This window comes from Danio rerio, chromosome 11 (genome assembly GCF_052040795.2).
Source record: "Danio rerio strain M-AB ecotype USA chromosome 11, GRCz13ab, whole genome shotgun sequence".
Taxonomy (NCBI): Eukaryota; Metazoa; Chordata; class Actinopteri; order Cypriniformes; family Danionidae; genus Danio; species Danio rerio.
This window is the reverse complement of record NC_141031.1, coordinates 32,061,122-32,086,913: the sequence shown is the minus strand read 5'-3', so window position 1 is coordinate 32,086,913 and position 25,792 is coordinate 32,061,122. Positions and strand designations below refer to the sequence as shown.

The 25,792-nt window shown below is 40.9% G+C and overlaps 1 protein-coding gene across 2 annotated transcripts in view; it reads left to right on the top strand.

Moving 5' to 3' along the window:
• The window catches only part of arhgef10la (Rho guanine nucleotide exchange factor 10 like a), a 236,506-nt gene that overhangs the window by 102,415 nt on the left and 108,299 nt on the right, over window positions 1-25,792 (top strand). For both annotated transcript variants that reach the window (XM_087273828.1, XM_087273829.1), the window contains one exon: window positions 21,270-21,370. In XM_087273828.1, the coding sequence (XP_087129954.1) occupies window positions 21,270-21,370 (101 nt within the window). The remainder of the gene's footprint in view (window positions 1-21,269; window positions 21,371-25,792) is intronic.

The following is a 25,792-nucleotide window of genomic DNA, read 5'->3' as shown; positions in this document are numbered from 1 at the left end:
CATTTTTACATAATGTTCATTCCCTTAGTCTCTTTATTAATCAGGGGTCGCCACAACGGAATGAACCACCAACTTATCCAGCATTTGATTTACACAGCGAATGCCCTTCCAGCCGCAACCCAACACCAGGAATACATAATGTTCAAGTCCAGTTTTTGACACTCATAAAGACTGTCATAGAAACATCGGGGTTGATTAAGATCACTCATATTGCCAAGAAGCTTTGATGTATCATCACAAACCTGTCAAATGTCCCCATAGCAATAAAACAGTATAACCTAGCAACCATTTAAAAATACCAATATCTCTACATCAGAACATCGTAGGGACCTGGGCATTGGCTTGTTTGACTCATGCTAGCAAATGGGACTTCTTGTGTACTATGCATGGTAACAATGATAATGGAAGCCAAGTGCTAATAACAATTAGCTACATGCTATGAATGATTATCTAAATGCAATAACATATGCTAGAAATGCCTACTAAGTATTAGCATTTGATCAAACATGTACACGAGCATTGCCATTTAGCAACTGCTTAGCAACTACCTAACAATGCCATAATTGTTTTAGCAACTGCCTAGCAACCACTTAGCAACCGCCGCCGTGCTTTCTGCCAACTGCCATTCACAGTCCTAGCGCAGTCACGTTGGCTTTCTCAAGCCAACATCAAAGTTTGTCAATGAACTTTATGTTCTAGTTTCATTTTGAATTTTTGTTTGGGGCACAGTGGGCAGCACAGTGGGCAACGCGATTGCCTCACAGCAAGAAGGTCACTGGTTTAAGCCACAGTTGGGTCAGTTGACATTTCGGCATAGGTGAATTGGGTAAGCTAAATTGTCTGCAGCTATGAGTGTGAATGAGTGTGTGTAGATGTTTTCAAGTAATGAGTTGCAGCTGGAAGGAGAGGGGTCTGGATGGATACCTGGTGCAGTGCAATCTGAGCTGCATCCAATGCTTTTTAATGTGCTCACCTAACCCCACCCCTAACCCTACCCGTCACAGTGACGTCATTCACTCCATTGAGTGCATTGACTTTGACGTTGCTTCGCTGAGTAATGCAATCTCAGCTCCCATCATAAAGGCTGCATCCAGATACTATTGGCTGGAAGGGCATCCGCTGCATAAAAACATATGCTGGATAAATTGGTGGTTTATTCCGCTGTGGCGACCCCAGATTAATAAAGGGACTAAGTCAAAAAGAAAATTATGAATCAATGAATGACTTTTTGTTTTCAAATTCAGATTAAAAATCATCAGAATAAATATTGTATGATAAAAACTCCACCATTATTTGAAACTTGTATTCAGAGGACAGATGACCACTATCATCTACTGTACCACTACCATCTACCCATCCTTAAATTCAAACACAACAACCTACAAGATAGCAGCCTTAAGTAAAATATGTGTTCAAGGTAGTGTTAGATAGTGATGGGAAGTTCAGATCTTTAACGCAAGAAGAACCTGCTTGATCTGGCCAATGGCATCAGAATTACATACTCTGAGGTGCCTTACAGGTCAAACACCTGACAGCCCAAGGTAAATAGATTTACTTCTAAAAGACAAACAGTGGGCTTATGTATTAAATACACCGTTAAACCCAAAATGTTAGGTAACTCAAACTATGAGGAAACCGATTGCAACAAATCATTTAAGTTCAAAAACTAATCCTAATGAGTGCTTCTAACTTAACCCATTTGAGTAAATTAAGAATTTGAGCACAGTAAAACCCAATAAATAAAGAGAACTCAAACCAGTACTGTGTAACCCAGTAAGTTCTGTCAACTCAAACCGTTTGAGGAAACTGATGGCTACAAACCATTTGAGTTAAAAAAACAACAACTAATCTATAAAAGTACTGTGAACTTACTCCATTTAAATTGAAGTAATGAGGTATTTAATTAACTCATTTCCTTCAACACTGAGTTTAAAACTCTTTTCAAATGAGTAGAATTAACTTTCAGTCAATTTTGCGTTAACTACACTCATTTTATTTGAGTTGACTGTTGGGTTTTACAGTGTACATTTATGGAATGAATGAAGTTTTTGCTATAATTATAGTTCTAGGTTTTTTTTTATTTAAACTCTCGTTTTTTATTATTTTTATATGTTTTCGTTAATTATAATAACCTTGTCACAGAGGCCAGCTCAACCTTACTCCTCTAAACCCGAAAAGGTGTTCCAACGACAGACACTAGAGGCCATGGTCTTTAACATCCTTCTTAGGGCAGAGAGATTTGCCAGTTCAATCCCACCTCAGAGCGTGTTGGGTGGTTTAGGATCTTTGGAGTTACACAAGCACTTTAAAAGTCCTGAAAATAAGGCTTCACAAAAGTGATATCCATGGCCAGGACCGGACCATTCTTTGATAAATGAACTGGCTAAGATTTTAGCAAATGCCAAACAAAGGAACCATATAGAGAGTGTGCACTTTACAGTATGTCAACCATTCACTACTGTATTTATTCTGTCTTTTCTGAGGAAGATGTTTAGAAGGGATTGTATTGGGCTTTGCTGTCAATGGTCTGTGATTACTGTTTTTAGCTGTCTTTTGTTTCAGTTTGAGTGTGTGTGTTTAACAAAATAAAGAAACTCATAAAGGTTTAGAACCACTTGTGGGTGAGTAAATTAGTAAATTTTAATTGCTGGGTGAACACACCCTATAACGTTCGAGGTTACTAAAGTAACCCTTCGTTCCCCGAGGAGGGGAACGGAAGCACTATAAGTGGATTTGATTGTAAAATCCACGCATTGGGAGGTTCGGTTCAGAAGCTACTCGTCTGAAAGAGTATTGAACGGGCCAATTAAGAATGAATTGGCAGCGCAAGCCTGCGCAGGTGAGCGGCATAAGCAATCAACTGAGTATATAAGCTCACCTGGCGCCAGCAGACGCTATCCTTTTTAAGCTGAAGAGACTTTCAACAGCTAAGGGACAGTCATTATGGCGACGGAGTATAGTGCTTCCGTTCCCCTCCTCGGGGAACGAAGGGTTACTTTAGTAACCTCGAACGTTCCCCTTCGGGGGGAACTTCAGCACTATAAGTGGATTTGATTGTAAAATCCACGCATTGGGAGCCCATTGAAAGCGCCATAATGACTGCACCTTACCAACACCCCCGATGAGGAGATAGTCAAGCAAGCGTGACGCACCCACATCATGGGGGGCGCGGTCCTCCAACGTGTCCCTGGCCCTAATTTATCCTACTTCAACAGAAGTTTTACGGATTTATATATATTTTTTTGGGAAGTCGTAAGCACCTAGATAATTCTAGGAAAATACGACAGTACGTTGGGAAGCGTGCAATCCCGATAGGGAGGACGCTGCGGAGGCCATCCGTTACCCAAGGGGGGATAGATGGCAGAATTTACATATGGACTAGCCCTAAAAGGGGGAGTACGCATAGCAAAAGAGTGGTTAGCGGGGAGGGAAGACACGGGTCCGCCCAGGGGGGGGGACTTAACCGTGGCTGAATAAGCATATGGGATCGCCTAGTGGGGACCACGCATAGCAGGCACCTTTACCCAAAACGCGGGCTGACCAGCGGGCAGACCTACAACGTAGTGGGCCAGCAAGTGACTCCTCCGCTGAGTCAGTGCTGGGGGCCACGGAGGAATCTGCAGGGCTCACCTGATGGGGAACTTTACTGACAGATAAAAAGGCGCACGTATCTCCGTGTTAGGGAAAATGGCGCAGCAAGCGTGTTTCAACACCCTACCGAATTGTTTCCTCAATCACCAAGGGTTACCTAATACCCTTGAGGAAACCAGCTCCACTCGCAGATTGTAAAACCTTGCAAATGTGTTGGGTGTCACCCAGCCCGCAGCTCTACAGATGTCTGTTAGAGGGGCGCCGCGTGCGTGCGCTCGAGAGGATGCGAAGCTCCGAGTGGAGTGCGCACGCGCTCTCGGGGGACGCGGCTCATCTCGGCTCTGATAGTGAAAGAAGGCATCCACAATCTAGTGGGAACTTATTTCGGTACGGCACTTCCCTGCTGCCGACCGCTATAACAGACGAAGAGCTGCTCAGATGATCTAAACTCTGAGTGCGGTCCGGATAATACGCAAAACGCGAACTGGACAATAAATAAGGGCTGGGTCTGCCTCCTCCGAGGGCAGCGCTTGCAGGCTCACTACCTCGTATTAAAACGGAGTGGTAGGAACCTTGGGCACATATCGCGGGCGGGGTCTCATACGTGAGAGAAGCCAGCCCAATTACAGGCACGAGTCACTGACCGAAAAATGCCTCCGGGTCCCCGACCCTCTGATCGATATCAACGCGACCAGCAGAGCTGTCTTCAGGGACAGAAATATACTGAGTCGAGGATCGAAGGGATCTGACGCGGCTTGTGTAGCGAGGGCGAGATCCTAAGAGGGCATGAGAGGGGGCGGGGTGGATTAATTCGCTTAACGCCCCTGAGGAACCGGATGATGAGGTTATGCGTTCCCACGGTGCTGCCAGCCACCGCGTTATGAGAGCGGAGATGGCAGCCACGTAACCTTGAGTGTGGAGGGCGACAGCCTGCTCTCCAGCTTCTCTCGGCGTAAAGAAAGCACAACGCTGATCTGGCAAATTACGGGGGTCTTCTCAGCGAGAGACACACCATTCAGTGAATAGACTTCACGTCAGGGCATAGGCGCGCTCGGGGAGGGGGCTCTAGCCCGAGTGACGGTATTAGCCTCCGCAATCGGAGGTTACCTAAGTCTTCCTCGCGTCTAAAAATCTCCAAAGATCGGCGAGGGTGCCAGGTGGTGCCCTGTCCCTGAGAGAGTAGGTGCTCTCTCGAAGGGACTGCCAGGGGAGGGCTATCGCGAGGGAGAGCTCTGACATCCAGGTCCGGTTGAGCCAGAGGGGCGCAACCAGCAACCTGTTCCTCGTCCTCCCTGACCATGCACAGTAACTGCGCGAGCAGGCTCACTGGGGGAAACGCGTATTGCGCGTGCCCCGAGGCCAGCTGTAAGCCAGTGCATCCGTGCCGAGAGCGCTCGGTCAGGGAAAGAACAACTGGCAATGAGCGATCTCGGGGGAAGCAACAGATCGATCTGGGCTTCCCCGAATCGCGCCCATATCAGCTGAACAGACTCGGGGTGGAGTCTCCATGCTCCAGGACGCAAGGCTGCCGTGAGAGCGCATCGGCTGCACGGTTGAGCTTGCCTGAATATGAATGGCGTGCAGCGATTTCAGCCGCGGATGACTCCAGAGGAGCAGACGGCGGGCGAGCTGAGACATGCGGCGAGAGCGCATACCCCCTATACGGCTGATATACGCCACCGCCGCCGTACTGTCCGTCCTGACCAGCACGTGTTGCCGCTCCAGCACCGGAAAAAAACGGTGGAGAGCGAGGAACACTGCCAACAGCTCCAGGCGATATGCCAATGCAACTGGGTACCTTTCCACAGGTCCGCAGGCGATATGCCAATGCAACTGGGTACCTTTCCACAGGTCCGCAGCCGCATGCCCGCAACGCACAGCCCCCCAGCCCGTGTTGGAAGCGTCTGTTGAAACGACAACAAGACTGGACGCCTGTTCTAGAGACACCCAGGCCTGTAGGAACGAGGGGTCGCTCCAAGGGCTGAGGGCGCGGCGACACAGCGCAGTAACAGAGACTCGGTGTGCGCGCGCGTGCCATGCGCGTCTGGGGACTCGATCGTGAAGCCAGTGCTGAAGTGGTCTCATATAGAATAATCCGAGCGGCATGAAGCGGCTGCGGATGCCATATGCCCCAGGAGCCTCTGAAATAGTTTCAGTGGGACCACTATTTTACTGTCGAGCTCTCTCAGACAGTACAGCATCAGCTGAGCGCGCTCTCCGGAGAGGCGCGCTGCCATGGTGACCGAGTCCAGCTCCAGCCCGAGAGAAGAGATCCTCTGCACGGGGGCGAGTTTGCTCTTTTCTCGGTTGACCTGAAACCCCCACAGGTGGAAGTGCCAGAGCACTTTGTCTCTGTGCATAATCAACTCTGTGCATAATCAAAGAGAGGGCAAATTCAGCCAGTCGTAAAGAAATTGAGTATGCAGATGCCCGCGAGCCGAAGGGGCGCTGAGGCACCCTCCGCGGGCTTGGTGAGGACCCGCGGAGACAGAGAGAGCCCGAAGGGGAGGGCTTTGTATTGCCAAGCTCGACCTTCAAACGCAAACCGCAGAAACTGTCGGTGGCGAGGAAGAGTGGAGACATGGAAATACGCGTCCATCAGGTCTAATGCTGCAGACCAACCCAGAGGACGAACGCACCGGAGGATGCGCTTCTGCGTTAGCATTCTGAACGGCAGCTTGTGCAGGCAGCGGTTCAAAACGCGCAGATCTAGGATTGGCCGTGACCCACCGCTCTTTTTGGGCACGATGAAGCGTGGGCTGTAAAACCCGCTCTCCATCTCGGCTGGAGGGAGCGGCTCGATTGCATCCTTCGCCAGGAGGACAGCAATCTCCTCTCGCAAGACAGGGGCGGACAGGGGGCTGACCCTGGTGAATACACACCCGTGACTTGGGGGGCCGTTTCGCGAACTGAATCGCATAGCCGAGTCTGATTGTGCGTATGAGCCACCGCGAAGAGCTGGCCCGCGCTAACCAGGCAGGCAGAGCTCTCGCTAATGGACTCATCGCTACAATCGCTGACGTACCAGCAGTGGGGCAGCGCGGAGTGGGTGTGCTGATCCGGGAAGCTCGCGGGTCCCACGGAAAAGCTGGAGGTGAGATATTTGCTCTCACTCCAAACCCGAGCTCCGGAGGGGAGGCTCGAGGGGTGGGAGAAAGGAGACCGTCCTCCCAGCGCTCGTGAGCCACTGGCGAAACGCACCGAATCTGCAAGCTAGAAAGCATAGCGTCCCAGACTGGCAGATTTCGGGCTGTCACATCTGGGGAAGTGAAAAGTGCCCTTTCATAATGTTTTCATGGCAGTAAAAAGTGCCGTTGGAAATGGGGCCCCGCCCTCCAGCGGGGAAAGAGCAAGTTCCCTCTTCTCCAGATGGCCTGTCCCAGGGGCGCTTCGCGGTCCGTTGCCGGACTTAGCGGCGTTCTGGGCAGGGGGGCTGCCTGCTTCCGAGGTGCCCGACGCGCTCGCTTCGCCGAAGGCGTGTGCGGGGGCGGAGCAGCTCTCGTAGGCGGGCGCCTTCGGCGAGGAGCAGGTATGAATGGCACGGCGGGCGGAGCGGGCTACGGACCGCCGATAAGACATCACCCACCAACTGCTCTCTCACCGCCTTGAATTCCTGGGTGAATTCACAGACAGTGTCGCCGAACCTGGCTGGAGATATGGGGAAGTCAAGAAAGCAGACTTTGTCGACTTTGCGCATATCAGCCAGGGGTGGCGCTCCTGGACCACTAATGTGGACATCGTCCTCCCCAACGCACACGCAGCGGACTCAGTAGTCCGAAGAGCTAAGTCGGCGGCGGTGCGAAGCTCGTAAGCCTGGGTTGGACCCACCCTCGTGCAGCTCGGCCAGCGCCTGCGCTTGGTAGCGCTGGTAGGTGGCTATCGCATGCAAGGCGGAAGCAGCCTGGCCCGCAGCTATGTAAGCTCTAGCTCCGAGGGAGGTAGATAACTTACAGGCTTTGGATGGGAGACGAGGCGAACCCGCCAAGAAGAGGCGCCGCGCGGATTTACCGCCATCGCGCACTCAACCTGAGGAATCGCCACATACCCCCTGGCTGTTTCACCGTCAAGAGTGGTTAGGGTGGAGGAACACGCAGCACGAGCAGAAAAAAGTGCTTTACAAGACCGCGTGAGCCTACTGTGCACCTCCGGGAAGAAGGGAACGCCCCTCTAGTCGGTCCGGCCGCGGAGCTGGGGGATAAACCATCTCCAACCCACGGCCGAAGCAGCCCGGGAAAGCACGGCTAACATGTCCGTTTCAGGATCCGTAGTGACAGCGCTCACCAGCCCGAAGGGGGCGAGCGGGTCTGGATCATCATCGGACAATGAAAGCCCACCCTCCGATGCCGCGGTGGACATCTGGTCTCCGGTGTCATCGGGCGTAAGGGCTACCATCTGTTAGACGGATCGCTTCCCCCGCCCGAAGCTTGGATGGAGCGCTTAGAGGAGCGGGAGGTCCGCGGGCCCGTGGGCGACGGATTATCTCTCGCTGAAACCCTCAGATCTGCCCGAGTGCCCGCTGCAGAGCAGGGGACAACTGGGGTGGTTCGCCCTTTTGCAAAGGCTAACCGCGATCTTGCGCAACAGTCATGGCATCGCAATGACGACATGAACTGCCCGCGAGCAGCGCATTAACATGCTGGACCCCCAGACATGTAACGCAGTGCCCGCGCCCATCATCCGAGAACAGGAAACCACCGCATCCAGAAACGCACAGTCGGAGCGCCGTCCTGATAAGGACGTGCTGCACGACTGTGTCTCTTTCTGTGAAGTTTGCAACTTTATACGCACCGCTCTGGAGGACCGGACCCAAAGAACGCCAGGCAAGGGAGAAACCCAGCTCGACCGTCTGCCACTGCGTGTACACACTCTGGACCGGGAGAATGCTCTCGTTCGCTCAGAATCGCTGGTCACAGCAGGAGGAACCCTCATCGACTCGATCAGAAAGTCTCTGAAGCGAAAAGGATAGCGTCTGCTGGCGCCAGGTGAGCTTATATACTCAGTTGATTGCTTATGCCGCTCACCTGCGCAGGCTTGCGCTGCCAATTCATTCTTAATTGGCCCGTTCAATACTCTTTCAGACGAGTAGCTTCTGAACCGAACCTCCCAATGCGTGGATTTTACAATCAAATCCACTTATAGTGCTGAAGTTCCCCCCGAAGGGGAACTGCACTTCTTGTAAAATAAAGATTGGTTACATGTGATTAAATACTGTTGAGAAACACAGACACACATCATTCACACACTTTTTTGTCTGTTTTTGCACAGTAGCTAAATCACAACCTTGGCTTTTTGCTCATTGTCATGAATATCTCTCTTATAGCTTTAAATAACCATAATAGCCCTGTCTCAGAGACCTCAAAGAGAACAAGAGGGTTTCAAAGAGAACATTCTTGCATTCTCAGTTGTCAAAAGCAGCATATTCACACGAACCGTTTCAACACTAAACATATCATAAACTTGATGTTTTTTTTCTTTCATTTGATCCTTGCTAACTGAATACAAAGACAAATAGTGCCCTGCAAGCTGAGAGAGGAGGTACAAGGGACTTATTTTCTGCCTTGGCACATGGAAGAGACTCTGCAAACGTTTAATCTCCATGTGCTTTCTCAACCTAATATGACAGCCCAACCAGCCCAGAGCGGCTCAGTACCCTGTAGTCTTCCCAATATCTGTCAGACCCCTGCTCTTCAGGCCTGCTCAGTTGGCTCACATTCTGCAGAATCCACAAGAGCAATCTGCTCAGTCAGATGTTCACCAGAACCCCTGCCCTGTTTCCAGAACAGATCTTCCAAAACAATCTCGCCCCCTGAATTTTCCAATGTTCTGCTCAGCCTGCTGTGATGTCAGAAGGCATTCATGTCACTGGGACAGGGATCCGAGATTCAACTCTTAATCAAAACTGCTTTTGTTTTTTAGAAACCAACAAAATAATTGTATTAATTGTGGTTGCAGTGGCAGTTTAATGAATCTCCTGCATGCAATGTGTAGTGTGACAAGGCTGATTTAGAAGCCGATTACTCCAAACTCAGATTTAAAATTGTGAGTTTTTGTTTACTTTAGAAAAGAGTAGTGCACTGTTCTTTTTATGTAGTAGTGCAACAGTATCAATTGTCTTAGTACTGGAGTGCATGACATCAGGCACTTTTTCTGCACAGAGTTGACTTTTTTTAACTGCTGGTGCACAGAGTACTTTATCGAAAACACGAGGCCAACAAGTGGTGCATGGTGCAGCGCAGCATGGCACCTCTTCTATGTGAAACAACAGCCCCAAAAAATAAATGGATGTGCCTCTGTAGAAGAGATGGTGTTGTTAATAAGCAAAGTTTGAATTAGAATTGATAAAACTCCAATGATACCCAACCCTAGCTGTGAGAGTTAAATTTGAACAGCACTGCTGGTGTAATGTGACTCCTGTTAAATTTATTATTTTGCTGAATCAAAAGCATACAGGAAAGCCAATAAAACGTCAATCCGGACTGAGTGAATCATGTTAACCAATTTTTGTTTTTAGAAAAATGCAAAACATATCCGGACCAGTGAAAATTGATTCCTGAATGAATTATTGTACAAGCCTCCACAGCCCATCTTTAAATAAATCTACAATATTCAATGCTGCTTGGGATCCAAATTGCTTCTATCAGACAAATCTTTTCCAAATATAATAAAAACCGCTGTAATATGATTCATATGAAACTATTTTGTGTGTGTGTGTGTGTGAGTGTGTATCAAAGACATAAATCACAAACAGTGTAATTTGTCTTTTGAATCTTGATCGAATGACTTGTATGGGCCAATTGTTTTTTGTTGAATCAAAAACGATGGCGTTTGTATCCTGAACAAGTGGCTCTTATGAGCTGATTGTTTGTGATGAATCAGAAACCGTCATGCTAGCAGTGTAATTTGAATCTGGAGTAAATGACTTTCATGGGGCAATTGTTTCTGGCAAGTTACGAACACACAGCACGAACGGTGTTATTTGATTCCTGAATGAATTATTGTAAGAGCCGCCACAGCCTGTCCATTTTAATATACAAAATATGCAGTCTTGTCTGAATTCAAATAGCTGTTATGAGCTTAATTTTTTTATTTCACTTTTATTATATTTTTTCATTTCTTTTACTATGTGCAGTTCAATTCCTTAAAGGGAGAGTTCACCCCAAAAATGAAAAAGCTTGTTTGACTTTCTTCTGTTGAACACTAAAGAAGATATTTTAAAGTTAGCTGAAAACATGTAAATATTGTCATAGTATTGTCATAGTATTTGATTTTTATGCTATGGTTGACATCCATAACAAAAACAAAACAAAACAAAACAAAACAAATACTATGACAGTCAATGTTTAGATGTTTTCACTTTTGCCAAAATAACTTCCTAACTTCTTTTGTGTTTAACAGATGAATGAAACTCATGATTGTAAATAATCACTTGGGGGCAGTGCTGGGCATGTTCCTTTAAAAAAAAGTATTTAGATAGTTCTCACAAATAGTAACTGAGTTACGTAATTATAAATGTAACTAATAACCAGAGAAAGTAACTATTGAGTTACTTCAAAAAATATAATTTGTCAATTTGATGTTGTTGTTGCGCGCGTATTGAAGAGCAGTGTTGTCGCGCTCGTTCTGACCAGCTGTGTTGTCGCACGTACTCAAGAGTGGTGTTGTTGCGCGCCTACTGAAAGGCGTGACCGAGGGTGTGCCGCGTCACGGGGGCACTTTTGATCATTTTGGAAGGGCACTTTCTATCCAAGACTAAAAAGGCCATGTGCACTGCACAGGTTGAGCCCTATGTGTGCACGTGCCTGGTCCCAATCCACTTTAGCTAATTTAGGGATGGAAAAATACTTTCCGTGCCCCGACGCATGGTCAAACAAGGTAGTGCTTATTCTATTAATGAGTTATAGGTAGGCCCACACGGACTCTGCGCACTCAGAATTCTGCAGATTTTAGTCCATCATTAATTTTGCTTATTTACTTGAATAAATGTGTGTAAATCTATATTTTTCAGTTTTTAAATTAATATTATTGACTAATATGAAAATGTTTATCTCATTTATGTTCAATGCAGTTTGTACAGCGATATTTTTCTGTCTTTTAGTAGATATATCATATGAGAGACTTGCTTTGTTTACCAAATAAAGTGAATCTAATTGATAATGTATTTTAAACATTAAATAAAAGTTTTGTTTTAGTAATGATACTCTCTGCAGATTTTTATCACAATTCTCTGCAGAAATAGCAAAAATGTTCAAAGATTATTTCTGGCCCTAGATAGGTGTGTTTGAGCATAATGTGTATTAAGCCAATCAGAGTCTCATCTCCCAATCCCCTTAAGTGTTAGATGCGTCGCGACATGGCACGTTTTATTATTTACATGGCGGACTTTGTAAGTAAAAAAAACTTAACTCTTTACTAGTGAGAAAACAGTTAAACAGACCATCTGCAGTGCGAGGATAAAGAACGAGCCTTCTCCATTCGACCTCTTTACTTTACCCTTATGGTCCGACAGCTTGACAAATCGAAACTTGTTTTTATTATATGCATATGATAAATAATACTGCTAATAATAATGACATAATACAAATAAAATTTTTTATGAATAAACTGAAAAAAAGCCACCCGAGGTGATGAAGGTATGGGGGTAGTGGTTTGTAAATCGATGTAGAAATTAATAATTTTTGTAACATTTTAATCCTTTACATTTTTTTTGATGTTAAAGGTATTTGTGTATTGCTGTACATCCATTGTGTATTAAACAATGTGTAAGCTATTTGGACCTTCATAGGCGTATAACTAACTGGACTTTAAACCAACTTTCAGTTGCTTAATGGCATGGTTTATTTCAGTTCCTCAAAATAGCAAGGCACCAACAATGCGCCTCAACACACTTCTTTTTAGACAGGAACACCCATGAATCTGCAAAGTTTTGCAAATGGATTTGATACTTTAAGAACTTGGCACAAAATTTGCAAATTAGTGTTGTACTGGTCTGAAAATAGCAACAAATCATGCTAAACATGTCTTGTGCCTTATCGAGCCGGGTGCATAACAGGGCCCAAAATGTTACTAGTGATCCCTACATTTGGCAGTATCAGTAGTAAAAACAAATCCACAAACACTTTTTCAAAAAAATCTAAACTAATGATAATTGGAACCATCAAGAAACCAGAATAGAACAAACTTAGCAGATCTGTCTGATCTGTAGTGCTCTTTTTGGCTGGTGTTAACTGAAGACATTTCACAACATTTTCAGATTTAGTTTCACCCTCTTTTCCCACCATTGTCATTTCTCTCTCTACTGGTTTATAAATAAATGTTGGAGACAAGTCCAAACAGATCCTGTTAATGATAAAAGCAGAGCTTGATTTCAGAGTGCACACACACAAAAAACTAATTTTCAAACTATCTTTCTCTTTTCGTTACACATTCACCCCCCCCCCCCCCTCTCTCTCTTTACCCATCGTTCTCTTTAACAAACACACACATAAAAACCCAAGGAGAGAGTCATTTCCCAGCATGCATCCCCTGTTCTTTGTTTTTCACCTGCTGTTAGTCTAGGAGCCTTTTCTACCATCAGATAACTCCTCTCAGCAAGCAGCAAAAGGGATGGTGACACGTGGAATTTCAAAGCGCTGCCACAGAGGCTGATGCACATTCATGAAACCGGATAATTAACATCACCCATTCAACTTGCTGCAAATGCGGATCTGCGCCTACGTGTCCTGCCTGTTACACATTGACAAAAAAACATGGCGGGTTGATTGAGAATGAAAAATGAATATAGTACACACACAGATGGCTGGAACAGAGGCGAGGCTTCAAGTTTTTCATGCTCAAATGTTGTTTTTCTTCTGGGCCTACCGAGATCTGTTCCGTGCACTGTATTTAAATGAGCTGTTTAGCCATATAAAATGCATTTTATGTGGTGTCTAGTGGGCTTTTCACACAAGACATTTTTAATCCTGGATCATTCATACCACATACTGGGTTAGTATATAATCCTAGGCAGTCAGGATTCAAAATTGCACACTGCGTATTTGTAAAGCTTGACTTAATGATTTTACATTTGAGTAATTCCAGCGTTATGAATGTGACATTTGCAGTAAAAACTTAACATGAAGTCACAGAGAAAGTATATGTGAACATTATATTAAAACATCTGCTTATATTTTCCCAAACTGCTAACCGCAGTTAAGGGATACAAAAAATTCCAATCTGTAAACATATTTTATGCTTTAAATGAGGGAAATAAACATGCATTATAAATGTGACCAAATTCTGTGAGTTCACTGAATACAACATACTTTGTAGAAATTCTGTGAATTAAACTAAATGGCCAAAAAGAAACAATGCTAATCAAAAGGATAAGAGTTGGTTATATTGAACAAAAATTATTTCTTTATTTATTTATTATAAATGTTAGCATTTATTGAGGAAAATATGTGATTTATAATGAACTTCAAAAATTTGCATATTTATTAGATTGGTAACACATATACAGATTGGCCATCTAGCTTCTGAAACAGTTACTACTGTTTTGCTTGCATGTCGAAAATTGCATTAGCAGTTAAAGTCAGAATTATCAGCCCCCCTTTGATTTATTTATTCTTTTTAAAAAAAAATCCAAATGATGTTTCCCAAAATTTTTCCAAGGAAATTTTCTCAGTATTTCTGATAATATTTTTATCTTCTAGATAGTCTTATTTGTTTTTTTTTTTTTGTTGTTGTTTTTTTGGCTAGAATAAAATGAGTTATTATTATTATTTTTTTAAATAAATCAATTATTAGAAATGAGTTATTAAAACTATTATGATGAGAAATGTGTTGAAAAAATCTATTCTTTGTTAAACAGAAATTGGGGAAAAAAATAAACAGGCGGGCTAATAATTCAGGGGGGCTAATAATTCTCACGTCAACTGTAAGGTCTTAATGGTAAGATAAGAACTGAAGCAGTTTTTGGTTGGTTGTCTGTGGCTAAACAACTTTAAAGCGGCACTTTAAAAAAATCTTGCAATCTTGATTTTTTTTTTTCAAGTTGAATCAAATGAACTTTTCCACTTATGCCAACTTACATAAATCAAACCGGCTAAAATATTAAACTAAGCTATGTATAACTTTAAAATTGTTGTTGAAACCTGTTAAACTTATTGAAATAAGTTAAAATTACAAAAATATTTGATAACAACATTTTTTACAGTGAGTGCTACTCGCTTATGGGGAACTTAAAGGTTTAAGAAACCTAAAGGTTAAAGGGTTTAAAATAAATTTTGCAAAAGAATTCAAATTGGCGTATCTGCTAGTGGAGTGATGACGCGTCAGTTTTTTATAGCTGAGTTTTCTTGTTCTATGAGAAGAGCCTGCTTCTTAATTATTCTCGAGAGCATGTGCTTTTCGAAGGCAAGGCAGACTGCTTTGAGACCCAATGACTGGGTGAGACCACGTTTGCGCATGGCTTAGGTCGTATGTGTCTGTTGCTATGATCCACTGGGTTTGTTGCATGTTTTTCATCTGCGATGCTGTCAAAGTTAATACAGCAAAGCTTTTTATATGCATCAAGCATTTTTGTCGAGAGAGCTGTATGAGAATTGAAGAATGGCAGACTTCGTCTTTTATCAATTGAGTTTGTTACCATTCAAACACATCACCTCCGTGCTGCTGTGTTCACCTATTTGTAAAGTTCTCTGGATTACTGACAGGGAAAATGGTTGGAATAGCTAAAGCAAGAGACCTGCTGCACTGCAATCCTCTGTGTTTTCCTCATTTATAGTGTCTATGTAAATATGATTATCTTTATAATGATATAACAAATTGTGGTTATGTGTAAATGAAATTAGGAACAACAAATGTAGCAGGGCATTTAATTACTTACTGTTTATTTCTTTGCATTTTAACTTTGCAAACTATAAAATCATAGGTCTCCTCATGGTTTATCTCTCATTTTGTGAGCCTGACAACAGTTGTTCTCTCCCCCTCTTTTCCCCCTGCTCTGCTGACTCCTCCCTCTGTTCGCAGCACTCCAAGCCCATCATGAAGCATTTTTTGAATAAATTATGAGGTAGATTTAAACCGAAAGGGGGGGGGGGTTCATGGTTAAAAAGGCCTTAAACTGGTTTTAAAAATATATTGACCTTGAGTTAAGCGTGAAATTGACAGCTCATAGATCTTGAAAATAATAGGCATAAGGGTTTATAGAGTATATCAGGAGCACCTTCTCCAGAACCATTTCCTGTGTGATTTATGGTCTCCACCAATCATCACAGAGTTTTATTTGTATGCTTCATATTTATGAAGTTTGTAAAACTGTTAAGGCAAAAAAACAGATCGATTAGGCAAATACAAAACATTTGGAGTAAGTTTATGATTTGTTGTCTGGTTTCAAAGCAATTCCAACCCACTGAAATGTTGCTTGAGCCCGAGATTTAAAAAGGCCTTTTAAAAAGCAAGGTTTTAAAAAGATGTTAACCTGTGTGAAATTGACAGCTCAGTTAATCATAGGAATAACGGGCATTAAGTTTATAGAGCTTATAGGCATAGAGCGCCTTTTCCAAAACCACTTCCTGTGATTTACAGTCTCATCCAATCATGGCATTGGAATATGCATTTTTATGTGGATAGTAACATTGATTGGATGAAAATGGCCTCGTAGTTTCTGACTTCTGAAACACTACAAGAAAATCTTAAATGAGTCTCAAAAATAATTACTCTGGTTAATGTGTTTCCTTTTAATGTTTCACTGAAGTAAAACACTTAATCAGGAAAGCTTATGAATATTTAATGAAGTAAGAACTAAAAAAAAGTTGTTGATTGTTTGACTTTAGCTAAACGGCTTCAAAGCAGAACCCAGTCACCAGAGTTTAAAAAATGCATTAACCTGGTGCTTAAAAGATGCTAACCCAGGGTTAAGTGTTAAATTGACAAGTCAATTGATCTGGGAACTATAATGCGCATGAAGTGCTTTCTCTAAAGCCACTTCCTGTGTGATTTACAGTCTCCTCCAATCGGCACGGAGAAGAGCTGAGAGTCTTGCTTCCATTCCACCATCTGTCCTGTCATTCTGCATTAGTGTCACACACATGCCACAGCACTGACCTGCAGCCATAAATCAGTCTGTTCTCTGCTCTCCGTTCTGCCCTTTCTGCCTGGGAGTCTGCCTCTTCTGCTGTTTCTTCATTCAGGCCGCACAGAGACACACAAACACACACACACACACCCTCTCGCAGCCACACAGATTTTCAATCAGCCAGCGGGAGGAACCCAGGGCCGTTCTGTTTATCATGTTTAGGCCGATGTGGATGCCCAGCTTTATCCCAGGAATCAAATTAAGCATGGAGCCGCTCTTACTCTGCTCCGAAGCACCATCTTTCCCTCCGTTCTATCCCTTTTTGCTTATTTTTCCCTGTGAAAGCATTGTGCTGAGTGAAGGAAATCTGCGAGTTGTTGTTTATGTTTGCCGTTCTAGAAAGAAGCCAGGCTTCACCTGAATTTCAGTCTGAATTCAGTCGCTTTCTTTATCTCTAAACCCCTGCGAAGGTTTTAGTTCCTTCTTCTGCATCTGTGCGCTTTTTTTTTTTTTTTTACGCTTCATTTTTTTCCCCCCATTTTTCTCTCTCGCTTTGACTCGTTCTGTCTCCTCTTGGCTGGCTATGAATGCAGAGCTGGTGTGACAGTAGCCAAGGCAGGCGTCATCGTATTCTCCAGTCAATTACCTTCTAATGATGTTTGAATGTGAATTGCTTTCCGTGTCCCTGAGCCTTTGCTGAGAGACTCTCTTTAGCAGGCGCAGTGTTGGAAAAGAAGTCAAAGTATATTTTTTACAAGTGATGAATGGCTTCCTGACTCATTGAAGACTTGTAGCGCTTGTGTTAAGGGGAGGGCAGAACTACTGTTCAGCAAGGGTGTAATGGGTCACAAGACTCATTTGTGTGGTTTTGGGATCCCGGATTGGATAATTAGTTTATTGATCGAGTAAAAGAGCAGACAGGGCGGCACAGTGGATCAGTGGTTAGCACTGTCGCCTCACAGCAAGAAGGTCACTGGTTCGAGTCCCGGCTGGGCTAGTTAGCATTTCTGAGTAGAGTTTGTATGTTCACCCCATGTTGGCATGGGTTTACTCCAGGTGCTCTGCTTTCCCTCACAGTCTAATGCAGGAGTGTCCAAGTTCAGTCCTGGAGGGACGGTGTCCTGGAGAGTTCATTTCCAACTTGCTTCAGCACACCTGCCAGTAAGTTTCTGGTATATCTAGTAAGTGCTTGATTAGCTGTTCAGGTGTGTTGGATTAGGGTTGGAGCTAAACTCTCATGGACACCGGCCCTCCAGGACCGAGTTTGCCACACCTGGTCTAAAGACATGCTCTATAGGTGCATTGAATAATCTTAATTGACTGTAGTGTATGAGTGGGTGTGTGAATGAATGTGTATGGGTATTTCCCATTACTTGGTTGCGGCTGGAAAGACATCCACTGTGTAAAACATATGCTGGATTAGTTGGTGGTTTATTGAATAAATAAATGAAAATTAATGAATAAATGAATAAAAGACCAGAATTGGGTAGCATATCAGAACGAGTACCCAAACGAATATGTCACCCTGGCACTATTAAACCAGTATATCTATCTATCTATCTATCTATCTATCTATCTATCTATCTATCTATCTATCTATCTATCTATCTATCTATCTATCTATCTATCTATCTATCTATCTATCTATCTATCTGTCTATCTGTCTATCTGTCTGTCTGTCTGTCTGTCTGTCTATTTTTCTTTTATGCCAAAAATCCATATAATGAAAGTAAATATCATACTCCATGAATATATTTAGTAATTTTCCTATATAATAAGCATAATATGTATGTAAACATATTAAAACTCAGTTTTTGATTTTGCATTTCTAAGAAATAATTTGGACATCTTTAAACATGATTTATTCTTATATTTATTTATTATTTTTATATTATTTAACTATTTTTTTTAAGCCCTCAGATTTCAGAATTTCTGTATCCTATTAAAAATGCATTATTAAAAAAAAAAAAAAAAAAAAAGGAAAATACAGTTATAAAATAAGAACAAACTTATTTTTTTCCAGTACCTGTTTTTTTGCCAAATGGTTAAACAATGATAAAAGTAATAATAATGAAAAATCTTGAATAGGTTTGAGAGAGAGTAGATTAACAATATTTAAGACACATTCAAAAAATCTGTTTACAAGGATTTTTTAAAAACTGACAGATATATAAGCATATAACATATAGTTAGCTTATAGTTTTAACCAGATATTTTTTAGCCATCTTTTTCTAAATCCTTTTTAAAAATTGTAATATTAATATACATCACACTATTACAATAAATTTTATTTGTAAAGTATTTAGCAAAAGTTTTTGTTTATTAATAGTTTTATTGGGAGCATAAATAATTGATTCTATGGCATCTCCAGAAAACAATGTAACAAAAATTATTTTTCTTAAGTTGAGGTCTGTATTGGGAGCTGATTATTTCACATTAAATATAAAAGTCTGATGCAACGTAATTTTAAACAATAATCTGAACGATCCTGTGACACTGAAGAATGTAACATTTCTTAAAAAGCATTACATTTAAAAATGTTAGCGTTTACATTTAATTAAGATACTGTTTCAAGAGTTCACACTTAGCTGATGATTTACAAAGCTTATTTGGCATGCTGTCCCGGGAGAGAGCCCCGAGCTCAAGGGCTCCTCGAGCCCGGGGCTTCCTCCCGTTGACAGAGCAAGAGGGGAGCCCGAGCTCGGTGGATCTCAGAACTCCCCTGCCGCTGTAGCTAAGGGAACGTAAGGGATTAGACAAGCTTGATTGTTATGTATGTTGAATGTCTTTGGATGGTGGGAGGAAACCGGAGGACCCGGGGAAAACCCACGCGGACACGGGGAGGACATACAAAACTCCTCACAGAAACACCCACCGGTCCTATGGAACTAGGACCGGCAGTATTCTTGCTGTGTGGCTCGCAGTGCTAACCACTGGACCGCCGTGCCGCCCAATCACAGGTAAAGGAGGAGAATAGGGGAGGAGGGGGGTTTCTTCCAAACGAAGATAAAGTGGACTGAAAACTGAGGCTATTTATAGTAGCTTAGGGCTCATATGATTGGAAGATTAGTGATTAGCAAATGCGAGACTGGCCATGATAAATCTTAAGCACGTGATCCTCTCGAAATTAGTTTATGAATAAACTTCACTTAAAACAGTGTTGACTGATTGACTGATTCTTCAAAAGACAGAGCTTACTGTATAATCACTATAACTTTTTTATAGAACCTACTTGACCCCACTCAAAACACATTATATCAACGCCTCCTTTAGTCATCTCTGTGAAAAATGTCTGGACCAGGAACTTGGATCTTTTTTCTTATCATGTGGGAATGTGGAAAAGTACAAAAAAATTTAGAATGGGGTGTGTTATCTAAAATTATTGAACATTCTGTACAGGTAAAACCTTCCATTATATTACTGAGCAATGATTCTACGTTGAAGCTACAAAAAGCTTTTTGGCTGGCTGGCTTAACGTCTGCAAAAAAAACTACTAGCCCAACATTGGCTGCCTCCACATAATTTGGACAAGTGGTGGGTGCAACTTCAGGCCATTATAATGTTTGAATTATCCACAGCTCGAGTGAAATTGGTACACACGTGTACATTAAAGATCTGGACTTCAGCTGCTGACAAAATCTCCATGTTTATTGCAAAAAAAAAAAGATCAGGATCCAAAATGATTGCCTTATTTTGTATAATTGATACTTGATACTGTACTTTGTTTTTGTGTTAACTTCTTTTCATTGGATACCCTATTTTAAAGAGTAGTTGAATTGATATATTTGATTATGTTGTTTTATCAGCCTGTATTCTTTTTTAACAATAATAAAAAAAATAAATAAATAAAAAGACAGCACTTATGAACACCGTAGTACTGTACTTCACCAGAACTGCACTTTCCTCCCTATACTGTAGATATATCCAAGGTTAGATAACAGAGTTTATAATGATCGGATCCAGAAATTGAATCACATTTTCAATTTTAAGCTGTCATTCTTCAAAGTCAAATCTAGGTGTATTTTTCGTGGCCAATCTCCTTCAATAAGTCTTATTAAGACCCTCATCCCATCCAGAAGCACACGGTGCTGCTCAGTCATGCTCATTCCCCCCTTTGTAGAAGACATTGCTGAAAAATCTTGCTCCATTAACCTGGCTAAACATCTTGGCTCAGAATGCAGATCAACTCGGCAAGCTCACCTCATCTCCTGGCCTGACCCTCTTCGTCCAGCTCTCCTTGACCTTCATATTGGCTATTTGATTCAATTAAAGCAGAAATAGGTTATGTTTGGGGTTGTGGGAATTTCCATACCTTCTCTTTCTCTACTTATTTTTCCTCTATAAGAGCAGCCTTGAGGAAAAATCAGATTCAGCACACAGATCCAGACTCAGCTTGAGGTGGAGCTGTATTGGGGAGAGTGGCAGCTGCTCTCCCCAGGGCTGCTTGGTGCATTGCAGCAAAACTATTTCACTGAATTATTAATACTTATAATTAAGGTGCCACCGTTGTGATGTGTTTTTTGGGACATTTATGAAAAGACCATCTTCCTCATAGGGCTTTAACGACTATTTCTAGTTGGGAAATTATCAGCATGTCCAATGTTTTTGTCTTATGCTGCAGGTCCGGGCGTCCTGTGAGCTTCACGGTGGTCTTCAACACACCGAGCCCCGTCAGCAAGATTTCCTGGGCCAACCGGTTCCACCTGGCGAAGATAGCACTGAGTGAGTTTTCTGCTTTAGCAGCTGATAACAGGATCTGGGTCACTGTAAAATAAGAAAAAAGACTAAGTATACAGTATAAGTATTATAAGTACTATATATATTAAGTAATTATATAATATTATTAATATTTTTATCAGATTGATCTAGATTAGTTTAAATAATAAAACTAATTTAATAGGTTAAAAAAGAGTAAATTAATAGCATTTATTAATTTTTTTTTTTGGGGGGACTCAATCAATTGTGTTTATAAAGATTTAGAAAAAATTACTTTGACAATGGACAGATATTTAAGCACAGAAATTATATTTATCTTTTTGTCTCAACAAGATGTTTTTGTTGGCATCTTTTCTTTATTTTTGTAGGTAATATTTCCTGTAATTTTATATTTTTGATATACTCACTCTATCAAAAGACAATTTTTATGTACAGTATTCTGCAAAAGTGTTTTTTTTATTATTGTATTTTAATGGCAGCTCAAATCATTGATTCTGTGGCATCTCCAGAAAGTAATGTAATGAAGATGATTGGTCTTAAATTGAAGTCTTTATTAGAAGCACATTTTTTCACATTAGATATAAAAGTCTGATGCAACTGCAGTTATTTTAATAATTTTGATATTTAGGTCTCTTAATATCCAAATAATTGAGCATCAAGAAAAATGTGTCAGAATCAGAATTATTGCTGAAACATCCCAACACCCTGAAGAATGTAACATTACTGAAAATGCATGATTAAAATATACATTTAAATATTATTTAAATAAAAATAAAGATAAAAATTAAATAATAATAATACTAATAATATTCTTCTTCTTCTTCTTTTTCTTCTTTTTCTTCTTCTTCTTCTTAATATTATAATGCAATGACATGTTTAACTTAAAAAGAACTAATTTCATTTTGTATTTTATAATTTTATTTACGCAATCTTCTAATCTAATTAATTAAACAACAACAACAACAACAACAGTTATAATAAAAACAGCAATTATTTTATACAAAATGGTACAAATGGTTGTTTATAATATTAAAATCTAAAATAAAAATAATACAATTAATTTTATGCAAAGTAATACAGTTCGTTAGTTGTGATATTAAGATCTCAAATAAAAAAATGTAATTAAATGTAAAATATGTCTTGTTTCCAAAAATGAAAATCTCAGCATTGATGATGATGATGATAATGATCATGTTCATAGTCATCATCATTATCATTATCATCATCATCATCATCATAATTATAATCTTTTTATTAAATGTTTAATTGAACCAGAACCCGATTTATTTTGTTTTAATCAGTTTATTCTCATTATTGTTGTTGTTGTTATTGTTATTTAATATTTAATAATATTATTTAACAATATTTAAAAATATTATCATTATTTTTGTTGCTGTTGTTGTTATTTAATATTTATTATTATTATTATTATTATTATTATTATTATTATTATTATTGTTGTTGTTGTTGTTGTTAGTAGTAGTAGTAGTAGTATAACAGCAAATAATGAAAGTTATAAGTTTAAGGTCTAAAATAAAAATAAAATATATATTTAAACATGAAAGCAAATAAACATCTCAGCATTAACTAGATAAACGTTGCTTTCATTGTCTGTCACTTTCTTACATGTTTGAGCTTGTGAAGATGCATAAATAAAATGGCAACAGTGAGACGTTCAGGTTGTTGCATGTTAACATAAAGCTCATTGAATAGGATATCAGTTCTTGAGTTGAAAGTTGTAAATTTGGCAGCTTAGATTGTTTTATTGATGCCATGCACGAAAAATACATGTGCGCACTGCGCCTCATGTCTGTCAGTCTGCTGGCCGGGTCAGAGGTGTGAATGCTACGAGATGCATCAAAACTACCAGTGACTGATGGAGTCTGCCTCTCACCGCTGCACTTTTTTTCACACCAGGTGAAGTTTAACTGAAACAAAAAGTTGTATTTTGACTTCTTGAGGTGCACTATCAAAGATTACACCATCCTACTTGATGGACACAGAGACAAATGAGCCGAAATAAGGTTGACTTGTGGAGCCAAGAGCTGTAAAAATCTGCTCTGGAGCCTGGTTTTACCTCATGTATCGCATTTCTAATCATTCTAAAATGCAATTTCTACGCTTTGTAAGTATTTGTGAATTACCTTGTGTACAAAAACAACAATAGTGGGCTTGCATATGCTGGCTATATCTGCTTGTGTTGAAAGGAGTTTTACAGCAATCAGCAAATAGCAATCTTGGTTGACACTAAGTGGATGTTGGCACTGTAAGTGGCAACATCCCTCCAAAAAAAAAAAAAAAAAGAAAGGAAGGAAAAAGCAAGATTGCAACCGAGAGAGAGAAAATGATAAACATTCCTGAGAGCTTTTCACACGCACACACACACGCACACACACGCACGCACACACGCACCCACACTCCTCCAATGTTTTCTCTCTTCATGAGCGTTTGCTACCAGCAGCCATTTGGCTTTCTCTGCAGTTTCCAGTTTGCTTTGTTGTGTTTTCTTGGCTCGCCCTTTGTTAGCTGTCAGACTTTTGCTCAACCTCAGCCAAGCTTGTTGACCAGAATGAGCTGTAACTCGCAGTCTAACTTTCCCACTTCTCTTTGCAGAGTCGTAACGTGTCTCATTTGGAGCGTGTCGAAATTATGTATTTCAGAATCACGTCAAAACATTCCAAGCGTTTTTTTTTCTTCTTTCTGCAGACAGTTGTTATCCAGCCGGCTGAAGATGTCAGTTACATCCTAATTTCATTACACCCACGCGTGCGTTGCAGACTCATTTAGCCAAATGAAATTACAATAACAGAAATGCTGGTGCAATTTCATGGGTGGCCTGTTGTTGACGAGCTCTCTTTCGTCCTCTGAGGATGTGTGGGTATGGTGTGGGCCGAAAAAAGCCTTTGATTGTGGTCATTTGAGACCCTTCACCTTCTGTCTGGCAGTGCATTAAAACATGAGCCACTTTCTAGTGTCATCAATCTCTGCGTTCATCCATCTCTTGGGTTTGCTTTGGACACATTCACATAGCTTTTCATCCTTGAATGTTAATCATTAAAGAAATAGTTCACCCCACAAAAATCATTGTCTTTATTTACTCAGCTTTTTTCTGTTTCAGATTTTTTTAGATACATTAGCAATATTTTGAAAAATGTTGAAAACCTGTAACCACTGACTTTATAGTATTTTTTCTTAATGTGGATGCCAATGGTTTTATCAATGGAGTGTTTTCAGCATTCTTCAAAATATATTTTTGTGTTTATCAGAAGAAAGAAGCTCATAAATGTTTGGAACCACTTGAGGGTGAGTAAATTGTTTGTTTTAGAAGGTAAACATAAAAATATTTTAATGAGAATTTACTCCTCCAAGATGTTGGGCATATTATTTCTTCAGTAAGTCATTAAAGATTTTAGCTGACAAATCTTGAAGCAATCTTGTAATATGACTGGCTGCCGATAATACATGTACAGTTCGTATCGTTAAGTGGAATGATCAGGCTGTGCAAGAAATTGAACATAATATATGTTATCATTTACTTTTAATGAATCAGCAAGCAGTCATCAGCAAGAGTAGGCACTCACACATAGGCTCACTTTTGTTTGTTTCCAACACTTTTATATACAATAAGTTGTAGGATAAGTACATAGTTGAAGTCAGAATTATTAGCCCCCCTGAATTATTTCCCCTTACTCTTTATATTTTCCCCAATTTCTGTTTAACGGAGAGATGATTTTTTTTTCAAAACATTTCTACATTATTTTTACATAAATTTACATAATAGTTTTAATATCTCATTTCTAATAACTGATTTATTTTATCTTTGCCATGATGACAGTAAATAATATTTGACCAGATATTTTTCAAGACACTTCTATACAGTTTAAAGTGACATTTAAAGGCTTAACTAGGTTAATTAGGTTAAGTAGGCATGTTAGGGTAATTAGGCAAGTTATTGTATAACGATGGTTTGTTCTGTAGACTATCAAAAAAAAAAAAAAAAAACTTAAATTGGCTAATAATTTTGTACTTAAAATGGTGTTTAAAAAATTAATAAATGATTTTATTTTAGCTGAAATAAAACAAATAAGACTTTCTTCAGAAGAAAAAAAAATATTATCTTACATATTGTGAAAATGTCCTTGCTCTGTTAAACATCATTTGGGAAATAATTTAAAAAGAAAAGAAAACTCAAAGGGGGGCTAATAATTCTGACTTCAACTGTGCATGTTGAACCGTATAATGCATGTGTATTGTTGTAAATGCCTATTGTCTGAAATTTAACAGCTTTTAAGATTTCATAGCTGAAATTGTGAAATTTAATCACCATTTATTCACCATCCAGTTGTTCCAAAAAGCCTAAGTTCTGTGGAGTAAGTTTCTTCTTTTTTCTTTAAAAAAAAAAACAAACAAACATTTTTTAAGATTATT